General features: G+C 39.5%; 1 protein-coding gene across 1 annotated transcript; it reads right to left on the reverse strand.

The window, feature by feature from the left end:
* Positions 1-3846: 3846 nt before the first annotated feature.
* On the reverse strand, positions 3847-5577 carry LOC121814666 (polymeric immunoglobulin receptor-like). The gene is made up of 4 exons (XM_042221638.1): positions 5519-5577; positions 4992-5318; positions 4384-4698; positions 3847-4257 (listed from the first exon to the last, which is right to left on the reverse strand). Exons 1-4 carry the CDS (start codon positions 5553-5555, stop codon positions 3938-3940), a joined length of 999 nt encoding a protein of 332 aa, XP_042077572.1. The 5' UTR covers positions 5556-5577; the 3' UTR covers positions 3847-3937.
* Between the last annotated feature and the right edge of the window lie 15800 nt (positions 5578-21377).

Genomic DNA, 21377 nt, shown 5'->3' on the forward strand with positions numbered 1-21377 from the left:
CCAGATTTCTGCAACATGTATCATTAATTGTTCTGCTTATTGTGTGTTGATTCATCTTTAGATTCATAAAAATCAAGAAGTTGTGATGACATACGTACAGCAAAAAGTCTGCAAAGATGGAGGTGGAGAGGAAGGCGTCTATGAAATCATGACCGCAAATGCAACAGAAGACATCTACTGTAATGGAAACTTCCATAACGCCAACAGAAGATAAAAGAGTTTGTATCTGTGATCCATATCTTTTCTTTCATTAATATTGCTTAAAGTGTTCATAAAAACATTTGCTCTTTTTCTATAAACTGTGGAAACCCCTAAATTTAAATGATCAACATGAGTGTAACGTGAAAAAAATCTATTTCTGGTCACAATATGTCAGTTTTTGGTTGGTTGGTTGGTTGGTTTGTTCGTTTGTATGGTAATGCTGTTTACTTAAGATGTGCAAAAAAACGTACTGATCAGATGTGTTTTTCATTAGAACATACGTTGTTGCCGTAATCAGCAAACTCATGGCAATATATTCTTGAGATATTCAAAAAGAAAATAAAACATTTCAAAAGAAAATACACAGAAACATCCGCAAAACTGCTGACTCGGTCGGTTATTCAAACCAGCCCAGTCTTTTCTATTGAAGTATGATGACATGAGCTTTGATCTTCTTCTGAGGAGACCAGATTTTTGTCCTCCTTCAAAAGTTATACTGTCAGTGTCAGTTCTTAGAGTGTGGCACTGACCCCTGCAGGTGATGTGTTATTGTAACTCTGAATACAGTAATTATGGTGCATAGATATACTGGACAAGACATCAGATTGTATCACTCATTAATTTGAAATGGACTGGTCTTCATGTATGTTAATTGCAAAACTTGCTTTTTAATTTACTATTTTATACTGTTTTATACCGTTTTATACTGTCAATGTTTTGTATACCTATGATATGACAGAGGATGGAGTGTGGCAGAGAAGTTATAAATATATTAATAAGAACATGTACAACATAAATTGTTGTTTAGAAAGCAAATTGTTTAAAATTCCTATTTTTCAGGATAACCATTTTTGACTTTCCAGATGTATGTTTATTTTATTAAAGACCTGTCACATGATGTTAACAAAAAAACAGTTGCCGTCCACACTTAGTGCCTTTGTTTCTCTTTTCAACAAAATAATTAAAGGAATGCTCAAAAAAATCAAAAATCAAAGGAACACGTCTGATTGATTTATCTTATTTTAAGTATTTATTTATTGGGGGGGGCGGGGGCTGTAGCTCAAGTTAGAGTGTGCATTTGTGCCCCATTTTAGTTATGGGTTCAACAAGGTTTTGCAACACCTCACTAGCACAGGCCTCAGATGGAATTTAAACACCAAGTACAATAAATGAAGGAAACTCCCATGGTGAATAAAAAGATTTGCAATTAATAAAAATTCTCTCTAAGTAAAGATTACATGAACTTTTTTAACACTGCTGTAGCCAACCTTGAAGACACAAGCAGATTCCACCTCCCCTCACTTTTTCTGAAACCTCCAAATTGCAGCCTGCTCACAGTAGTCGAGCAGTTATGAACCAAGGACGTGTTCACCCAGCCAGGTGAAACACAGGGTTGCAGATCTGGAAAAAATCCTGTTTATTCTGTTGAAGCACAGCAGTTCATCCCTCTTACTGACAAGAGATCAGGCATTTTCCAGGTTATATATTCTTTTATATAAAAAGAATGCTTTACTGTCTTTAATATGTGGCTAGTCAAAACAAGTTATAGCATGTGGATTATATTCTCCTCCAATGATGACAGAAGTCTCCACACACCATCACACTGCCTCCATCAAAACCTTTTACCCTAAGGGTGTAGCAATTACTATAATGTTCTCTATATCTTCTCCATAGCTTAACCATATGATCCGAGTCCTGAAAGCAGAATCCGCACTGATTGATGAAGATGATGTTCCTCCACATGTTAAGGTTCAAGTGCACATTTTGCTGCCACCAGCGCAAACAACACTATGAGACGAGATACTGGCTGTGTGCAGTCTGTTCCATATTGTCTGGGTAAGGAGGCGTTGGCCTTTTCTACTCACCCATTCACACCAGCACTGTTTTCTATGATTAAATGCTTTCTATTTAATACCAGCACACATTCACACTCCAATGCATGCATCGGAGAGCAACTTCAGTATCTTGCCCAAGGATATTTGGCATGCAGCCAAGGATTGAACCTGATTTAAGAGAGATTAGATTGTGTTTCTGTCATGTAGTGATTGTGCTTAACTGTATGAAGCTTATTAGACATTATGAAACTGTCATGGTCCTGGGTCTTTTGAGGCAGTGTTTTGTGTTTCTTCTTCTTCTTATTATGTATTCTGTTTGAGACTTTCTTTTTTTGGTTTTGGTTTCTGTTCTTCCTTGGTTTAGTGTCCAGTGATCCCTGCTTGTGTGTTCCCTCTGCTCTGTTAATTTCATGTCTCTGAGTTCTGTCAGTGTATGTTTCCTGTTTTACTTTGAAGGCCCTTATTTGGTGTCAGTGTATTTAGTTTGCGTCCTTCCTGTCTCGTCATGTCAATTAGGTTCAGCTGTGTCTCCCTCCATTGTGCAGTTTCCTTGTTTCCCCACGTGTATTTATAGTGTGTGTCCTCTTGTGCTTGTTTCTGGTCCATCTGTGTTGTTTCCCTGAGTCACTCTGTGTCCCTCCATGCTGTTCTCCCTCCTTGTCGTTCTTCGTGTTACCTCTGCTCTCCATACCCTCGTATTGAGGTTTGTAGTTTAGTTCTTAGCTTTCCCAGTTTAGATTATTTCTTAGTTCTCTTTCTCGCGCCCTTGCTTTTGGTTGTATGTCAGTCTCCTTAAATAAAACTCACTCACATCTCAGCCAGTGCCTGCACTTTGGGTCCTTCATTCATACCTCAACACAGCTTGCCCCACAAACCGTGACAGAAACAGCGAATTTTGACAAAGTGCTTAACTTTGAGAAGCTTCCTAACAGTCTGCAGTCTATGAACTAACCTCAGCTAACAATGTTAGCTTGGTGGCGAGTACCCTTCATTAATAGTAATAAAAATCACACAGCATAGCACATCGACGGTACTGAAGTTTTGCCCATCCCATTCTTCTTATGTAGTGGTGTTGGAAATGCATTCCCGCCCATGCACTGCTGGCTCTGGGTCCATTGTGTAACTTACACCACCAACATTAACAGGATGCTTAATTTAGAGCCTCTTATTGGGTATTTTGTTTGGGTTTCCAGCAATCCGAATCAGAGAAACTGTATTAATCCCTGTTGGAAATTGAGCTTAAATGTTTAAAAAGAAAAGAGGCGTGGGTCGTACTCAAACCCAGGCCGCCTGTTCTCAGCCATGCAATGTATGACTATATGCTTAGCCAACTGAGTTAAACCTACCCCCGACTGCATTTAGTCACCAAATTTGGAGAAGGCATAGAGAGGGGCTAGCCTAACATATGACACAGGAAATGACTGCCGTGTATTCTATTTATTTCAACAAAGTAACTGTATTCTGATTACCATCCATTTAAATGGTAACTGTAATAGAATACAGTTAGATCGTCTTGATGCATTCTCAATCATCCAGGAAAGTAAATCTCCAAAAGTTGATTCTGTTCATCTGGATGTAGCGTTTTCACTTAAATATGCAAAGTGTTCAGATTTGAACGAAATTTACATGAAATAAGCCATATATGGTGTTGTTACAACTAAGTTTTATTACAAATGCGAGGATTGATTGTATAGTGGAAGTTAGAATATGACTGCTTAGAAGGACAAAAATATTTTTGTAGCCTCAGACCACTTGTGGTAAGTGGGGCTCTCAGTAGTTCTATTTTTTGTGGTGAGTGTGAACATCATATTGACAGTTTTAGTTTTACTGCACTCTTCAGATAGCTGAACTGACCTAAAACATGAACTGACATAAAACAAACACGTGCAAATTGTATTATCTTACACAAAAGTGTCCAGCATACCTGACAGCTCAATCTTGGTGTAGTTTCCAACTCTCCACTGTGAGTCTGACCCACACCAGTATGTCCCAGCATCAGCTGCTTCCAGTTCTGTGACCTTCACTGTGAAAGAGCTGGAAGCAGCATCATCTTGCAGTGTGAACCTGCTTCGACTCGTCACCATGTCTGAGCAATTGTTGCGGTGGTCTCCCTTACAGAGGAACTTCCTGTTATCCCAGTGTTGTGGAGGATAGGGACACTGCAGAGTTAGTGGATTTCCTGCAGTACCATTTATTTTAGTTGAGTTGACACAGCACCACTCTGTCAGATTGAAAGAGAAACATTATTTTCGAATAATCAAATATTTAAGTTTCTTAGAGACTATTTGACAGCAAATAATGTCTTCTTGGTGCTGGTGTAAAGAGCTATTACTGTGATTTTTTTTACCTTCAACTTCCAGCTCAACAGCAGAGAAAACATCCAGCTCAGAGTTTCTTTGAACACCACAGAGGTATGACCCTGAATCATTACGAGTCAAACTGTTAATGGTCACTGTGAATGTTCCTGACATTTTGTCATCATCAAGTCTGAATCGCCCATTTTGTTTGGTGTCAGAGGTGATCAGTGCCTGCTGCAGACATGTGGAGGGCCGGTTTCCTCTGCAGATGTACTTCAGGCTGTTCTGAGACTCATACGGACAACTGACAGACTCAGAGTATCCCTCATAACTTTGAACTTTGGTCACAGTGTCACAGCAGCTGTCTGTCAAGAAGGTAAACAATAAACAACACCAGAAGATACGTTACAGCCACAAAACTATTACATATAAGACTTAAGTGTTTTTTCCAAGTTAAAGTGCAGTTTTACAGAAGGTCAATTTTGCAGCAAAAAATACAGATAGTCCTGCACTCACATACCACTGTTTAAAGAAATGCAAACTTCTATTAACCTGAAACTGAAGTCCTTCCCTTTAACTTTATTTGTTGTGATATTGTTTTTTATTAGCAATCTATAATTGACTTTTGCAATGGCCCCCCCTTTTTTTTTATTTTTACCTTGTACTAATTTCAGCTTGACTTGAGTGTAGATGTCTGTTCCAGTTATCGTCACCCCACACCAGTATTTTCCAGCATCCGTAGATTGAAGATCAAAGATAGTTGTTGTGAAGATTCGTGCACTGTTGTCATCATAAATTGAGTATTTGGTTTTGCTTGCTTGTGATGTTGTAATGAGAACATCATCGCTGCCACAGCCGTCCTTACATAGGTACTTCTCATGAGACTCATATCTCTGATCATAGGAGCAAGAGACATTAACCTCTCTCCCCACATATCCAGTCACATGGATCATCCCCACTGCACTGGTCAGACATCTCAGAGAAACTAAGAAGACAAAATATAATGTGAAAAGATCATGTTTTACTTTGTCAGGTCAGCTTTCTTACTAGCAAATTTAGTGCTGTTTAAAGAAATAAGACCAATACAGAGCTTCACTTACTGTTGCTTAATACTAAAACATACATTTATTTGTTAGTATACAGCTGACTTTAATCTTTGTCTGTTTACTTATTTAAATTACTTACTGCAGAAGATGAACAGCAGATTTTGAATGCTCCACATCTTTGCTCATCGAAATAGAAACATAACAGGAAATATTGTCAGTACTGAAAAGCTTGTGCAGACACAACGGTCATTTCATGTCATAGCAATATGAGGGGAGGGGTGGAGCTAGACTACCAGGACATCAACATTCTTAGATGGAAGTTCATATAACGGTATTTTAATAGTTTGTAAAATAGCTGACATATGACATCTAGTGGTGAAAGAAGTGTTATGCGGTGTATAAATGAAAAGTCTTGAATCAAAAGAGTTAAGTAATAGTATTTAACTATATTTAGTAGGGGTGGGGAAAGTTTTATACAGTATAATATTGTGATATTTTCTGTGGTGATATTATATTGATACAGGGACACCAAATACCATTATATATATTTTTTTAAAAATTAAAAATTCTCTTGGAATAATGAAAACAAGAGGGCTGATCTCATGCACTTCCTGAAATAATGTTTGGCGAGCAAACTTATATTGATTATATTGATTATGTCAGCTCAACCAAAAAGGCATCCAGCACACTTGTATTTCCAAACTTACCTCCTAATTCAAAGCAGGCTATTGCTCTGTCACACTGAAGTAAAACTAGGCCCCAAATCTCCTTTCACCTGAAGGACAAAAAAACAAAACAAAAAAAAAACAACAACAAAAATTGTGTCTGGCTTGTGACTGTACTAAATTTTTTCCTATTCTCCAACCAATTGCAAGTTGTGGTGATGAAATGGTTGGCCAGTGGATGGCCACTTTTTCTTACAAGGTGATTGGACAGATCTTCTGACAGAGACGCACAACTAACTTGGACTGGTTGCAATGACTTTTAGAGAGATTTTCACTCTCTAAAAAATGCAACAAATACTATGAATTCAGACAGATTGCCAGTGTGTTTCCAGCAGTGAAAATGAGTCTTTGTCAGTGTGCACAATTTGAGGAGACTTGACTAACTTGCTTTCCAGCTGGGTGTATTCTGGTCATCAGAATACAGGGAGAATACAGAACAGGGAGGCTGCTCAGCATATCAGAAAATGTTAAAAATTGGAATAATATGAGTGGAGTATTGTGATAATATCATATCATAGGACGGCACACTTTTTCACTCTTTCATCCACTGGTGAGACCGCATTTCCTCTCCAGCTTATGAGTTATCTGTTTTAAGGTGCACATTTGAGAGTTATACCAGGGAGTCAAGTACTTCTGATTTGAGGCTCTTTTTCACAGCAACTACAGTATCTAGAGTGAAGAGGTAAAAATCTTCCACACTACTCATCTTGCAGAAGACAAAGGGGAGAACCACTTTTCTGCTCTCCATAAAACATTTTTCACCTGTACATCCGTTCTCCCCCTCTCTCCCCCTCTCTCCCCCTCTCTTTCTGGGTGTTAGATCTTCTGAGATGACATCTGCCCTCACACCCATCCAACATTCAATTATTGACATTTAATCACCTGATGTCCAGAAATATTGTGCAAAAAATTTGAATGAAAAAAGTTGCGTGTTTATTGGTATCTACCATCATGCAAAATTTGAATATGATATGTTAAAAAACAAGACATACGGACAAACAAGCAAACATAAAAACGAAAAAGGATTACATATTCACAACCTTTGGTGAACAAAAAAATAAGAGTCAATTATATTCAAATGTTGCAGCACTGAGGAAAATCTGCAATCTTTTTTTGTCACAATTAGATACGTTTTATTGATTGACTTTCTATTAAAGTAACATGCTGACAGTTAAGAATTAGTGTAAACACTGTGCTAGGTAATTTTATATATTTTAGGGTCTATGTTTTCAACGAAAGTCATTTTTCAAATTTAATAGAGATATCTATAATGTTTGTCTATACTTATTTATTAAAAAGGGGAACATCCTTTGTCTTTTATCTACATCTTTTTTTTGTCATCCGGAAGTCAATAAATGTTCATCCCAGAAAATTACTCTTACTAATATACCTACAATTTCTTTGGTATACTCCATCCTCCGTCATTTACGTCATCATTTCATAAAGTTAGTAAATTTAATAACAAGCTTTATAATTAACATATAAGAAACCAACACAATACCAATTATTGGGTGATGCAATCTGAAGTCTACATTTATTTCAAATATTGCACTATAAACACTGTATTCAGTGTTGCACTAACACCAGCAGGAGGCTCACTGTGACACAATATCCAGTAAAAAGGAAGGAAGTTGTTTTAGAGGAAAGGGCTGGATGGGTTTGAATAACTGCATATAACTGCTCAACAAAGAAAACACAGACCAATGAACAGTACATGCTGCAGGGACCTTGATTACTGATGGACACATTTTGGATTTCCCTCCCCTACATATCACTGCAGGCAAAGTAGGATTATTGACTTACAGTTGCAAACCTCTGCCAGTGAGTCAAGTTGGAGTTTCATTCCTCAGTGTTAAAAAGAAAAATGTGCAGATATTTAATAATAGGAAGATGAGATCAGTGTGACATGTGACATGGCTGTAATTAGGTGCCCAGAGCTCAACGCCCACACGCCTCAAATGAGACGCCATCTCTCCATCCCCTCCCTCCCTCAGCCTCTGCAAACAGGCTCCCGGGCGCCTGGAAGCTGCTGCACACACACACACATCCAGCTGTGCCACATGCTGAACAAAATTTGCATATTAAACATAACTAACAGCAAATCAAGTTTTCTTGTATCCCATATATTCATAATTAAATGTTTTGTAGGCCCACTACCCTATTAAGACTTAGGACTTTAGTTTTCTTACTCCACTTCCTGCTGCACCCATCACCTACTCTGAGGTGTTTGACTTGGGGTTAATTTGCTCACAGTGACCTCAGTTGCTGAAAACATACAAAAATACATGTGGTTATTTTAACTTACACATTGTAGTGTAAAGGTCTGTGAGTATATATGATACCTTTAACCCTGGAACATTATAAGTTGTTTATAGAACTTATAAAGAATAAATAACTAACACTCATCAGTAGCAGCACAGAGGGTATTGTGTAAACCACACACAGTGTTGAATCTGAAAAATAGAAACCAAAACAGAAAAAAGTGGACACTTCCTCAAAAAAAATGAACATAACAAACTTTCAAGGACATAACAGCAAAACATGTTTTGACATATTAGCTTAAATGTACTTTTAGTTAAAGTAACCATAAAGCCATTACTATAACCAAAGCCAAATATTTATTCTAACTCCTATTGTGGAAAGCCATTACTTACATAACGAACGTGCTAATACTTCTTATTCAATCCGCTGAGTGGACCTAGATCCTTGTCCCCGGGCATCAATTAGAGCAAAGCTACTACATAGATTGTGCTCACGATCATTGTTACAGCTTTTGTTTTCTTTTTATCTAACACGCAACCTTTTTGTTAAACAACGAATCACATCATGAGTTCTCGTGAGCCGCTCCTAGCCAGTGGAGGAGCGATGTTTTCTCTTTAGAAGTTGAATACTCTGGTCTCTTGTTGTGGTACTCTGGCGAGCCAGGTAGAATCAGGAGGAGTATCTTCTGCAGTGGCGAACAACTCTAAGGGAGCCAGACTCTAGTCCAAGCCGTTCATTATCATCAACTAACGACCAACCAGCCTATAGCAGAAATGATTTTTAGCGAGCTTAAATTAAGGCCAACTCATCGTGTCAAGTTGCATGTATTGTTGAACTGGGCAACGGCACAGCACCTAAGCACACACACTGTTCACCAGCCCTCTATTGCGTTCAACAATTTGCTTTTGATTTTGCCTTCTGAGAGAGGAGACCCTGTCATTACTCCTTAGCAAAGTACCCAGAAAGTGCTATTACAAGACTTGCGAGTAGTGGAGTGATCATTTTCTAGTTTTCTCTTGCAATTAGACTATGAGGAGAGAACTCAACATTCTCTTACCTAACACGACCCCGAATAAGCTCAAGTGTGTACTTGAGTACGACCTTTACTACGCGGCATTTATTGCGGTGAGTGCGTGCTCAACCAAGGTCAGGTTTGCAGAAACAGTGAACTTATGATGTAAAGACCCAGCCTTTAAGACGCAAAGTACCCTATATTGCATGCCCCCAGTTTGCCCAGCCCCAACCCAGAATTAAAGACTTAAAGTGTATTAGAAAACCCCCAAAGGCTAAAACAATAAAAATTGAGCACCAATCGTGGAACCACAACAGCGCATGCCATGAAGCATATATATCTAATTTGTTTGTGTAGGCCAGACCCGAATCAACATGGAACCACAAGCCGTACCATGATGAGTATATGGCAAGAGATTTATACCGAGCTCGAAACGAGTCTTACGGCCATGGCGCAGAAATAGGGTGTGATAAACAGTGAACCGATTCAGGCTGAAGAGTTATTGTGGAATCGAGAAGTGCCAGGGAATAGGGGAACATATCCAATAAGCATCAGAGTGTGAAATACGCCTTCATAAATAAAAGAAAGTGCTAGAGGTCAAGCTGTGTTCATCTAATTCTAAGAAGTGATGCCTACGTGGTGCCGAACCACAGAGTGATATAAGAGTGATGCAAGCAATAGGTTCGTGCCAGCCCTGTCCACGACGAAGGCAAGGGAAGTGATCAAAACAAGTACTCTAACACGAGAGAAGTTCTTATGTTATCCAGAGGCAATCAGTTGTATTGTGGCGAGAAATAATAAGCTAGATCCGGTTAATGAGTCTTATCATCATCCGGTCCACTGCAGTGCGCTACGAGCCTCACTCTCTATTACCCTCCCTGGTACAGCCTCTATGTTATGATTTTCAGAACTGAGGCGAACAACCTGAGGCTAAATACACTAATACCCTTAAAGAGAGGCTTTTTTGAACACGGCCGAGCACAATCTCTTCTACCATTTATGTCCTACATAAGTTTATCAACAACTTCGATATGGAGGTCATACAACCATATACGAATACAGCCCGCACATTGCTTACTTTCCTACACACATATTCTAAGAAACAATTGTCTGTGCGTAAGTAAGTACTGATGTGAAGAGGTAATATTCTAGTCCAAATCACAACTTAACCTATTGCGAAAGTCAATTTTATTAACCATAAAATATACCAGTGATAATAACCTTTTTTCAATTTCCTTATATGACATTTCTGACCAAAGATGTATAATGTATACGCCAATCAATGCGGTTTGGCGAGCCCATAAGGGGAGTGCAATCCTGAGACAATATATAATTCATGACGAACAATGCCTGGCAAGTTTATATTCCTGTATACCTAGCTAGCTTGGAGAGTATAAGAAACACTGAGAGAGAGAGCTCACAAGACACCATAGCTTCAACATAACCAACACTCGACATCGCTGTACATCTTCCAGAACCACCATAGGCGTGCCATTTTTTTGCCTTTTCAATTTTGAAAAGTGTCCCTTTTAGTTTGCACAATGTGCTTGAAAGAAACTCTCCTCAGCGTACCCTGTCAGCGTACCACTCCGGTCCGGTGCGTTCTCACGATTCTCATAATTAGCCTGTTATGAACCGATTCCTGAGTTTCTTCTGTCTGAAACAGTCTCACTGCTCCATGGTAAGAGGATTAATTATTGCCAATACGACAACACATGTGTATGTGGCGAGTGGTCAAACGAACTGCGAGCTCGCGTCTACGTCAAGAATCTGTCACTCAAGTATCCGGTCTACGCTTCTTGTAAAACCTCCAAATGAATAGAATTATTTCAAAAAGTCATTGATAAGTGCTGTGATCGTTAGCACAAGCACAAGAACCGAAGAGATAGCATTACTGCCTGTATGGAGCCATTAGCTACAGTGAGAAAAAGAGCTTCGGGTGCACGTTATTGACAAAATAAACATAAAATAGGTTGTCACCCATAAGTACCGACACACGTAAAAATAACACCCATAAACAATTTAATTTAAAATAAGTAAAGCAAATATGCCTTTAACACGAGAGAACTAAATAAGAAATGGCACCCGACCGTTACAAGCTGCTCTTGTGATACCTAAAATATGTTTTTAAGAAATTCTGTCCGTCCACGGGATTGCCATGGTCACGTTACAGTGGTGTACTAATAATTCACATTTAGAAATGTGTGTGTGAAGAAAATGTATTGGCCTCAGCTGTTTAAAATAAAGACCAAAATCTCAGTCCATCAAAAGCACAGTGATACATATGATCATCTATCATCTCACACGGACAGAATTACTATACGTAATTCAGTTGACTAATAGAAGCTAAATACAACAGTTACAATCTCTCTAGCAAGAGCGAAATTTCTCTGCGTGGGTGTATCTATTTCCCAGAGCTACACAGTCACACACAAGCTGATCTTCGAGTCGCAATCCCCACTGGTTCACGAACACCACCAATCACACTATCATCATACATCCACCACAACATCACATCACACTCCTCTCCGTCAACCGGTCCCTGGAACCCTCGTTCTGCTCTTCTGTTTCAAGAAGAACAATGTCAGCGCCAGCTTGCTGCGCGTCCAGTAACGCCTCAATCCGAATTATAGACCTCTTAAGGACGAATTGTCGGGTGTGGCGCACTATTGCTCTTACGTGCTACTCAATGCTAGCTACACGAGCAAGCTTTAAACCCGGTCCTGACAGGGAACCTCATGCGATAATGTACCCCCATGTCTGTTGACAAACCCGTGTGCCATCCGCAACTTCGTCTTTTGTTCCGAGTGGCCACTCGTCCGAACGTTCTTTTATAACTCAAAGAAGCCGTGGCCCATCAACTGTGTTGTGTGAACAACAGTTAGCGTTACTGAAAGCACGTCTCATCCACTATAATCGGCTGCTGTTCTTCTGTCGAGCCAACACAGTCTGTACAACGTGTCGTGCCGAGCCCACTACCAATCCTAGCCCTACTAACTTGAGCTGCTGTTCTTCTGTCACAAATCACACTTGACACGTGTGCAGCCTGCCTATACTGTAACTTCACCTCTCTTTTGGACTTTCTTGCTTTGTAAGGTTCACTCCATGTTCTTAAACTGATCTACTATCACTGCCCCTACACTTTGCATCTTTACTGTCATATATATCTCCAGCTCCTTCATGCACATGTATTTTTCTCCTCAGAGTATACCTACACCTCTCTAGGCTTTCTTCCATCCACCTGGCCCCTACTCTCACTACAGATCACAATGTCCAGCCATAGCTGTCTTTTTAGCCACTGCCTATATTGCATGCCTAACTCCAATGCAGGTAATTGGCGACAGTATTGGCTGAATTTGGATGCAGGCAATCCTTTCTTAATGTCCTTTGCTATAAAATACCTGGATTTTAGGCAAGGCTAAATCACTCCAGAATATGGACTGTAACATCTGTACCAGAATTTTGAATGTCTGACTTTTAAAGCCCTACCTAATAAATTATTCAAACACAATAATGGTACCGTTAGGCCTGTTAGATGGTTTGACTTTGAGGCATTTAATCAGTGGACTGAAATAATAACCAAATGTACCTGATACCTGATTTTAACGCCTGAGAATTGCATGAGAATATTGATTTTAGAGACATAAGTGTTACTAATCCAGAACTGGCACTGGGCAGAGTAAGTCATGTGTAAATTCGTATTACGCAGAAACCATAATTTAACTAATCAGCTCGTGAAATCGAGGCCAAGAGTAAACAGAGCAAGTTTCTTAGATGTAATAGAACTGGAAGATAATAGCTGCCTAGCTGGAGATAATACGAAATTAACCGGGTAAGAGAGTGTTACATTCGCAACGATATCCAGTTTAGAGTAAGAACCAATAACCTCATAGTGCTTCATATATAACAAGAGTGAATTCCCTAATCTAGCTAAAGGACTACAAACCAGTACAGCTCCTCTCCCATATAGTCGACAACACAAATACATGCCCTACTGCACCACCCGTCATTCCCTACTGCACTAAGTAAAACAAAATGATCATGCAGAAATGTAATGCTTATATGTCCAAAAGCAGGCATGGATGATATGGAGCATTGTTTAAATGTGTGTCCACGAGTTTATGAGCCTCTTAAGCAACAGTGTGTGTGTCCTGCGTTGCAGTAACCTCTGCTTCACACCATACTGGAGGAGTATGCCTGTCACAAGAATAAGAGCTGAAATAACAATGAGATAACGTTACCACAACAAGAAATAGCAATATCACCATCCGAAACGTTATGACTAAATGTTGTCCGTTCAGGCACTGAAACTTATTAAAACATCTCATATGGCCTATTCAAAACAAAGGTTTTTGTAGCCATTATCTCCATTACACAATCAATGCAAATCCTTGTGCCCTGGATAAAGCATGTCCAAAAGCATACTTAAGAAAAAATGGAAGGGTGTCCCAATATAAAATAAATACAGTTCGAAGAATGTTTATGCTTTCAATATATTTAATGTCTCTTTCTCTGCCCTTGTAATACAACCAGCAACACTTACTACTATTTCGCTCTCTACCGTACAGGTTCCAGCCAGGTCGTTGATGTCGCGAGAAGAAGAATCAGCGACCAAGAAGGAATGAGAAAGTTGTGCTGTAACTATAACCGAAAGCCTACTCTGTCACAGACCGTATTGCTGACGCTAGCTGCCCTATGAACATCACCATGGGCATGAGACTCTATATACATCAAAGGCTGAACAGAATATAATAATTGTTAAGAGTCCAGATAAGATCAAATAATCTTTGCATATGTTCTTAGAAGTCTCAATATCCTAACGTATTGATTGTGTTTAACTGATATCCTCCTGAATCGTGCGGCATCGTCAGAACTTAGCGAATTCACAGTCGTTTTCATTTTTGCCGGTCTTTGCTTTGTAAGGTTCTGTTACAGAAATGTTAAAACTTTGTGTGTCTTTACCTGGGTTGCAATAGACTGAAAAAAATCATCAAGTGCACTCCACAGCCTCGCAATCAGTTGTTCCAATCAATTTGTACACAGGTTATAAAACACGGAGTGGATGAAGCGGTTCCAAACTGACTTCTACCTGTGACCGTGAGAATAGACGTCTGTTCATCATCTGCTAGTAATGAGACTAAGAATATAGTCCTGAATCTCTGTCTAGCATCCAGGTGTTGATCTACGTCATCAAGAAAGCAAGAGATCCTGTCAGTCTGTATCAGCCCTTTTCTAAGAGCCATCTATAAAACACAAGACCACCTCGTTACATCAGAGTCTGCCGCAGGTACGAAGCAGCCTCGCACAGCCTTCAGCACATAACACAGACACCTGCGTGCAGTCCTACCTGTATCACTGCTCATTGCTCACTCCTAATTAGAGGCCATATGTTTGCAGCGTGAAACAATCTTATTCTTACTCGATGAGTACGCGAACACACTCAGAAGCACGCGCGCCGCATTCAAAAACATGGCAACAGATGGACCGCAAAACACACGCAAACAATAGCCACCCACACCCGGGCACATTAATGCACGTCAGTCACTGCACGCACGCACACACACACACACACACACACACACACACGCAGACGTATACAGCCCACTCTGTTGCCTCTGAGCGGTCTAGGCAGATCAAATAATCATGCTTTCCATCTGTTTCCATTTCTCTACATTAGCTTTGTGAAGGCGCCCTACAGACCCTGTTAAGAAGCGCCGCAGCCATGGGTAAAATAATCAAATAACAATTAAAATAAAATCGTCCTTCAACCAGTGCTGTCCTAACTACTCAAATAGTGCCTTACTACATTAGCTTTGTGAAGGCGCCCTACAGTGTAACACATCTTAAATGTTAAGATGGAGTGGTCTCCTCTGAATGAACTCTATAGATAGTTAAAGAAGCTTAATGATCCAGTAACTTCTCTAGACAATCCTCTCCACTCGGCTTACACCAGATGTTACAGTTCACCATTATTCATGCTCCGTAGATTTAGTAAAATAGAGGTAACCGATTCATTATGTATAGCAGCAAGGAGACGCGTAGAGAACAAGGAGTTCCCTGACTCCTCCAGAACATTCCGCATGCGTTATAATACCTCTGCTCCGCAAATTTCTGACTTATGGATTGTCCAAGCCCGTTAGTGCATGATGATAATAGGTCATGTCTGCGGCTGAGGAAAGAGTCAGCCGGCGGTCGGAAGCAATCTTTTGATCATGTCTAGTGAGATATGACGGGTGCCGTGAGTAGATGGAGAGTATGGATGTATGTAGGTGGATTGGTATACTCCTGAGGAAAAAATACATTGTGATAGAGGAGCCTGACGAGATATATATACGCAGTAAAGATGCCGAGATACGACATGAGTTAGTGCGAGGACTGCATTCGTCAATGATACAGTATTTGTTTAAGCCTAACCCACCGGAAGCTGCTAACTTTACAATAGAAGGGAAGACAACGCCTATCCTATACAACTGGAGAGAGAGCTGATGAAACACAAATTGCTAACCAGCGTCGAATCTGCCATGAATGGAGAATATTGAGATCTGAATCCGTGTATTGGAATTGTGACAGCGCGAATCGGGAACACACTACAAGGGTCAAAGCGCAGACAAGTATATAAGAGACTATTACAAGGTTAACCAACATGGATGAATAAGATGGTGAGAGTGATGAGCTTAATGATGTGCTACACGACTTCTAGTGCGCATGCAACGTCGGACCTGTGGAACTGAGAAGCATAGAGAGAATAACGAGTTGCGCATGGAGTAAGTGAGAAAGGTAAGTTGGGACAACCATACCTGCGCGCACTGATAGCCGCGTCAAGGGAAATCAGGCGGCCGTGAGAGGAGACGGAATACTGGGGAGTAAGAGGAGTGAGACAAGTGCCGATGAGGTTGGCCATGATTGCTTTTGTGAAATACTCACCTGTAATTGAATGCAGACAAAAGATGGAGTGGAAGAGTGTAGCTATGTAAGCGGCGCGACTTTGCCTTGGGTAGCCGATAGTCTTAGTGGTACTGAAAACGGCGTGCGACATGTGGAAACTGGGAAGAGACACTCTGACATCAGACCATTAAGTGTTCTTACATGAAAATTATAATAAGAACGAATAACACCTGTGGAAATCGTGACTAACGGGCAGCGAGCAAAACCTTATCTTCGCTAGTTTCAGTCTTCCCTATCAGGCGCCTGAATACCATTATACTAAACAAAAATCCAACCAATTACCATGTGTTAACCAAGAATTTGTGTGTCATTATTATATATTAGACTAAAAGGAGTGAGGCTAGAACACAATTGTCTGATCCTAGCCTGTACCGCTAAACAGTATTGCCCGACCCGTGACCGAAAGAATATTTCTATTATAACCTCTAGAAGTGCATCGAGGCGAGAACGTCAAGCCCGAAGCTTGACAGAGCAAAGCGAACGGGACTTTTAGCCGAGACCTCTGAACGTCCCGTTTAAAATATATTGTAAGCATATTGCTACTTTATTTAAAAAATATGGGTGCGAGAGCGATTCTTCTCGAAACCTGTGCCTGTCGTGACAACGAAGCTTCATCTTTCCTCCTCTCTGTTTTTTTTATAATTGTCACTTATGTCTAGACACCTGACTTTACACCACATCGTGCAATCTAGCAGTAACACTTTGTATCTTGCTTTTGCATTTAGCCAAATACCCAACCGTTAGTGCCCGAGCCTTGCGTAAGCAAATAAATTTTCGATCAGCTCTTGATATGATCAGTTATGATTAATGTCTATTACCCATACACGAAGCCATTGCCTCCCAGTGTTTGAGCCACGCAACCTACAGTGCCCTTTTATGCCCAGTAGAGTATCGAACCGATGTGTATGTATACAACCCAAAGTAGAGAAAACCTACCAAAATGGTCCATTCAGCCCTCACAATTAAAAGCCGTTAAAAATACTAGAAACTCCACAAATCCACCCGAACCCGAAATGTAACCGCTTATAAGTGTCTGAAGCCATACGTCCTCTCTTGTCAGTTAAATTCGCCAACTAAACTAAACTGACCGTATTGTATATCAAAAAATAAAAGGAAACAAAAACCTGTAATCTCCCAATCCCGGTGGCTTCCTGATGTGACAAACAACGAATTGCTCCCTTCATCAAAATGGTAAAATTGATAAAGTGTTGTATCCGTATCCTTTTATTAAATCTCAAGTCTCAAAGTGAACAATAAGCATCAGGCTCTGACTCCAAAATATCCTTTTGTATATGTCTCCGAGAAGACATCTGAATGGCCCACTTATGACTCGAATGAAGAAGCCTAATATAATTTTACGCCTATCATTGATGCAAGAAGATCTCATGAGTTCAAATATAAGGAAATAGGAAGGACAGAAGTCTGTACGATCGTATCACTAGGTGAATTAAATGTATATATATTAGGAATATGAAATACAGAGTGAATTGTGAATATAGTCAAGAGAATGTACCTGTTATGACTCGAAAAGATATGCTATCAAACTCTTTCCCAGGTATCTGCGTTGGACGTTTGAGTCGTCTATCCTGGTGTTGTCAGAATAGATTAGAGCCAAGTTACAAGTACCAATTTGGGTGTTCCTTGTTGATGCCTCCTCTTTCCTTCCCTGAAGACAAATCTAGGGCGATTTGTCTCATAGATAATCTTTATAAGTGTAAATTCTATATTTGGCGGTCCAAACAAGCTCAGTCATCGTAGTCAAAGAAAACCAGTAGTTTGGAAAAGTCCCATAGTTGCGCTACTAGGTTCCTGAATTTAAATGAATTGAGTGCCATCATTAACAGCACCCTTCTACTTCAATATAATATAGAACTATCTAGCCTTCAAGAAATGTAAATCCCAATCTAACTCTTCGACAGCGAAGCATGGAGTCCACTATAGAATTAGAACATTGGATGCGTGGCCCAGACACTACCGCTCGTGCGACCAGAGAGACCTTTCGCGTCCCAACACTCTCTTTCTCCATCTGCATCCATCACCCTGTAGTCCAGTACGTAATTGATCATGTGTGGAAATTTTCCGCCTGCCTCCTCCCTATTCCCTTTATAAATGACTTTTCCTATTTATTGTGCGTTGTGCGAGTAACTACGTATGAAACTGAATCACTTCGAACTGCAATTCAACGTCCCATAACACTCCGCTGCGCGCACAGACGAACTGTTCCAACCATGTATCATCTCAACTCTTTACGAAGAGCGAGGTGTCAGAGCTAACAAACAATACCCAACTCACAAAATCTCGTATTAACTCTTATGGTCTAATGTATGCGGCGGAAAGTGTCAATATGTCTTTATATAAGTCATTTACTTATACTCCTTCAGGAAATTAAATACTTTGTATAGTTCTGACGATCTGCATGCAAGGTTAGTAAGGCGATGTATACTTGCGTGTCTACTAAAATGCGACTGCTTTTATTTTTATGCGGTACCATCTTCTATCAAGAGTATCAATCATCTCCTTCTGCTCGTTAAAATACGTTGGTACCTGTTTTGGCTCGAGAGAACAATGACGGTAAAAGCACTAAACAGGGTTTGAGCATAATCAGGCGGTCGTTGAGTCATGACTCAATTAGGTGGCTCTACTTTACATAGAGAACAAATGCAAAATAATAAACATCACTCAATAGTCTTTCACAATCTCACAATCTCTGCTACAACGAGTTGCATCGTACAAATAAACCGAACCGTTCAATATTGGTGACAGCTGGAACCTGTGTGCTGGTTGGGTTCAAGTCTATCGTATAGTGAGTACGCTACAGAGAAGTGATGAGCGCATAAACAGAATAACGTCAGCTCAAAATATTCAGTCTTCCCTTGCAGAGTCATATCGGTGTCGGTATGGATGAATTAGAGTGAAAGACTGTCTAGTTCCTATTCCCTACCTCGCGTCGAAAAATCAACCTGAATTCATCTGCTCCAACAAAGACCAGAAGACGGCAGTGATCCAGCTACTACTAATGAAAGAGTCGCACCACTGCTATTAGAGCACATATTTGATATTAAACAAAAAGTTGCGGTAAAGAGCCAAAACAAAAAAGCAACTAAGGTTGATCTGAGAGAAACAAAGTATATTTCAGAACCTAGGGAAGTTGTCTTCACCTCTGTAGAATATACTCATTACAGAGTCAGGGTGACCACGCCAATAACGTAAGTCTAATGATCTATTTTGATACTGACCTCTTTTAACCATAAAAAAGTTACATTCAAGAGTCTAATATAGTCCAAGAACTAGCGTAATTGTTATGATAGTTAATGTACCATTGAGTATTGTTGATATGTCTTCAATAATATTTCTATTGATAGCTACTTTTCTGTGGTCTTCCTGATTTCTTCCAGAAGATTCATTAGATGAAGCGTGGTGTGTGTTTACTATATACCCTTGTGCCTGAACTGTGCGAGTAAGTTCAGTATATTTATTCGTTTATGAGACATGTTACGCTAAAACAACTATACATTTTGCTCGAGAGAGTTTAACTGTATCATAATAATATATTAACATGACCGTATGAAGACACTGCACGGATGTTGTCAAAGTTTGTATTAGACGATAACTCATAAAATGTATCTGATCTTTAATGTTCTTCAGCGTCTGTATTCGTCTAGTCGATGAGAACAAATTTCGACAAGTTACAAACATATATCAGATAGAGTTAGTGGTTGAGAGATCGAGCATGATAAGTAGAGGCTCGAGTGAGCTAAGTAGAACAATAAGGTTATGTCTTCATAATATAGCTCTAGTGCCTATGTCTACTATCACTCATTGATATGATGGATATAGAACTGCAATGCGTTATGTATTTCCTTGTGTGATGCATATTATTTATATGTCTGATATTTGTAATTCCGCACGCGACTCGTCTGTGGCAACCAGCTGAGCAAACGACGACTCCACATATCTCCCTAAATTTTATTAAAACATAAATCTCAACGACTTATTACTTATACAACCATCAAAGGACAATTTACCATTTTTCTTTTTAACACTGAGGAATGAAACTCCAACTTGACTCACTGGCAGAGGTTTGCAACTGTAAGTCAATAATCCTACTTTGCCTGCAGTGATATGTAGGGGAGGGAAATCCAAAATGTGTCCATCAGTAATCAAGGTCCCTGCAGCATGTACTGTTCATTGGTCTGTGTTTTCTTTGTTGAGCAGTTATATGCAGTTATTCAAACCCATCCAGCCCTTTCCTCTAAAACAACTTCCTTCCTTTTTACTGGATATTGTGTCACAGTGAGCCTCCTGCTGGTGTTAGTGCAACACTGAATACAGTGTTTATAGTGCAATATTTGAAATAAATGTAGACTTCAGATTGCATCACCCAATAATTGGTATTGTGTTGGTTTCTTATATGTTAATTATAAAGCTTGTTATTAAATTTACTAACTTTATGAAATGATGACGTAAATGACGGAGGATGGAGTATACCAAAGAAATTGTAGGTATATTAGTAAGAGTAATTTTCTGGGATGAACATTTATTGACTTCCGGATGACAAAAAAAAGATGTAGATAAAAGACAAAGGATGTTCCCCTTTTTAATAAATAAGTATAGACAAACATTATAGATATCTCTATTAAATTTGAAAAATGACTTTCGTTGAAAACATAGACCCTAAAATATATAAAATTACCTAGCACAGTGTTTACACTAATTCTTAACTGTCAGCATGTTACTTTAATAGAAAGTCAATCAATAAAACGTATCTAATTGTGACAAAAAAAGATTGCAGATTTTCCTCAGTGCTGCAACATTTGAATATAATTGACTCTTATTTTTTTGTTCACCAAAGGTTGTGAATATGTAATCCTTTTTCGTTTTTATGTTTGCTTGTTTGTCCGTATGTCTTGTTTTTTAACATATCATATTCAAATTTTGCATGATGGTAGATACCAATAAACACGCAACTTTTTTCATTCAAATTTTTTGCACAATATTTCTGGACATCAGGTGATTAAATGTCAATAATTGAATGTTGGATGGGTGTGAGGGCA

Source organism: Haplochromis burtoni, unplaced genomic scaffold (genome assembly GCF_018398535.1).
Source record: "Haplochromis burtoni strain Fernald_Lab_line unplaced genomic scaffold, NCSU_Asbu1 Contig_70, whole genome shotgun sequence".
Taxonomy (NCBI): Eukaryota; Metazoa; Chordata; class Actinopteri; order Cichliformes; family Cichlidae; genus Haplochromis; species Haplochromis burtoni.

Bases quoted from the DNA above. Each gene is read 5' to 3' on its own strand.
- LOC121814666 (XM_042221638.1), bottom strand. From the start codon at position 5,555: ATGTGGAGCATTCAAAATCTGCTGTTCATCTTCTGCA. The intron at 5,319-5,518 runs GTAAGTAATTTA...TTGTCTTCTTAG, and splicing joins TCTGCTGTTCATCTTCTGCA to TTTCTCTGAGATGTCTGACC. The intron at 4,258-4,383 runs GTAAAAAAAATC...TCAATCTGACAG, and splicing joins TGTTGAGCTGGAAGTTGAAG to AGTGGTGCTGTGTCAACTCA.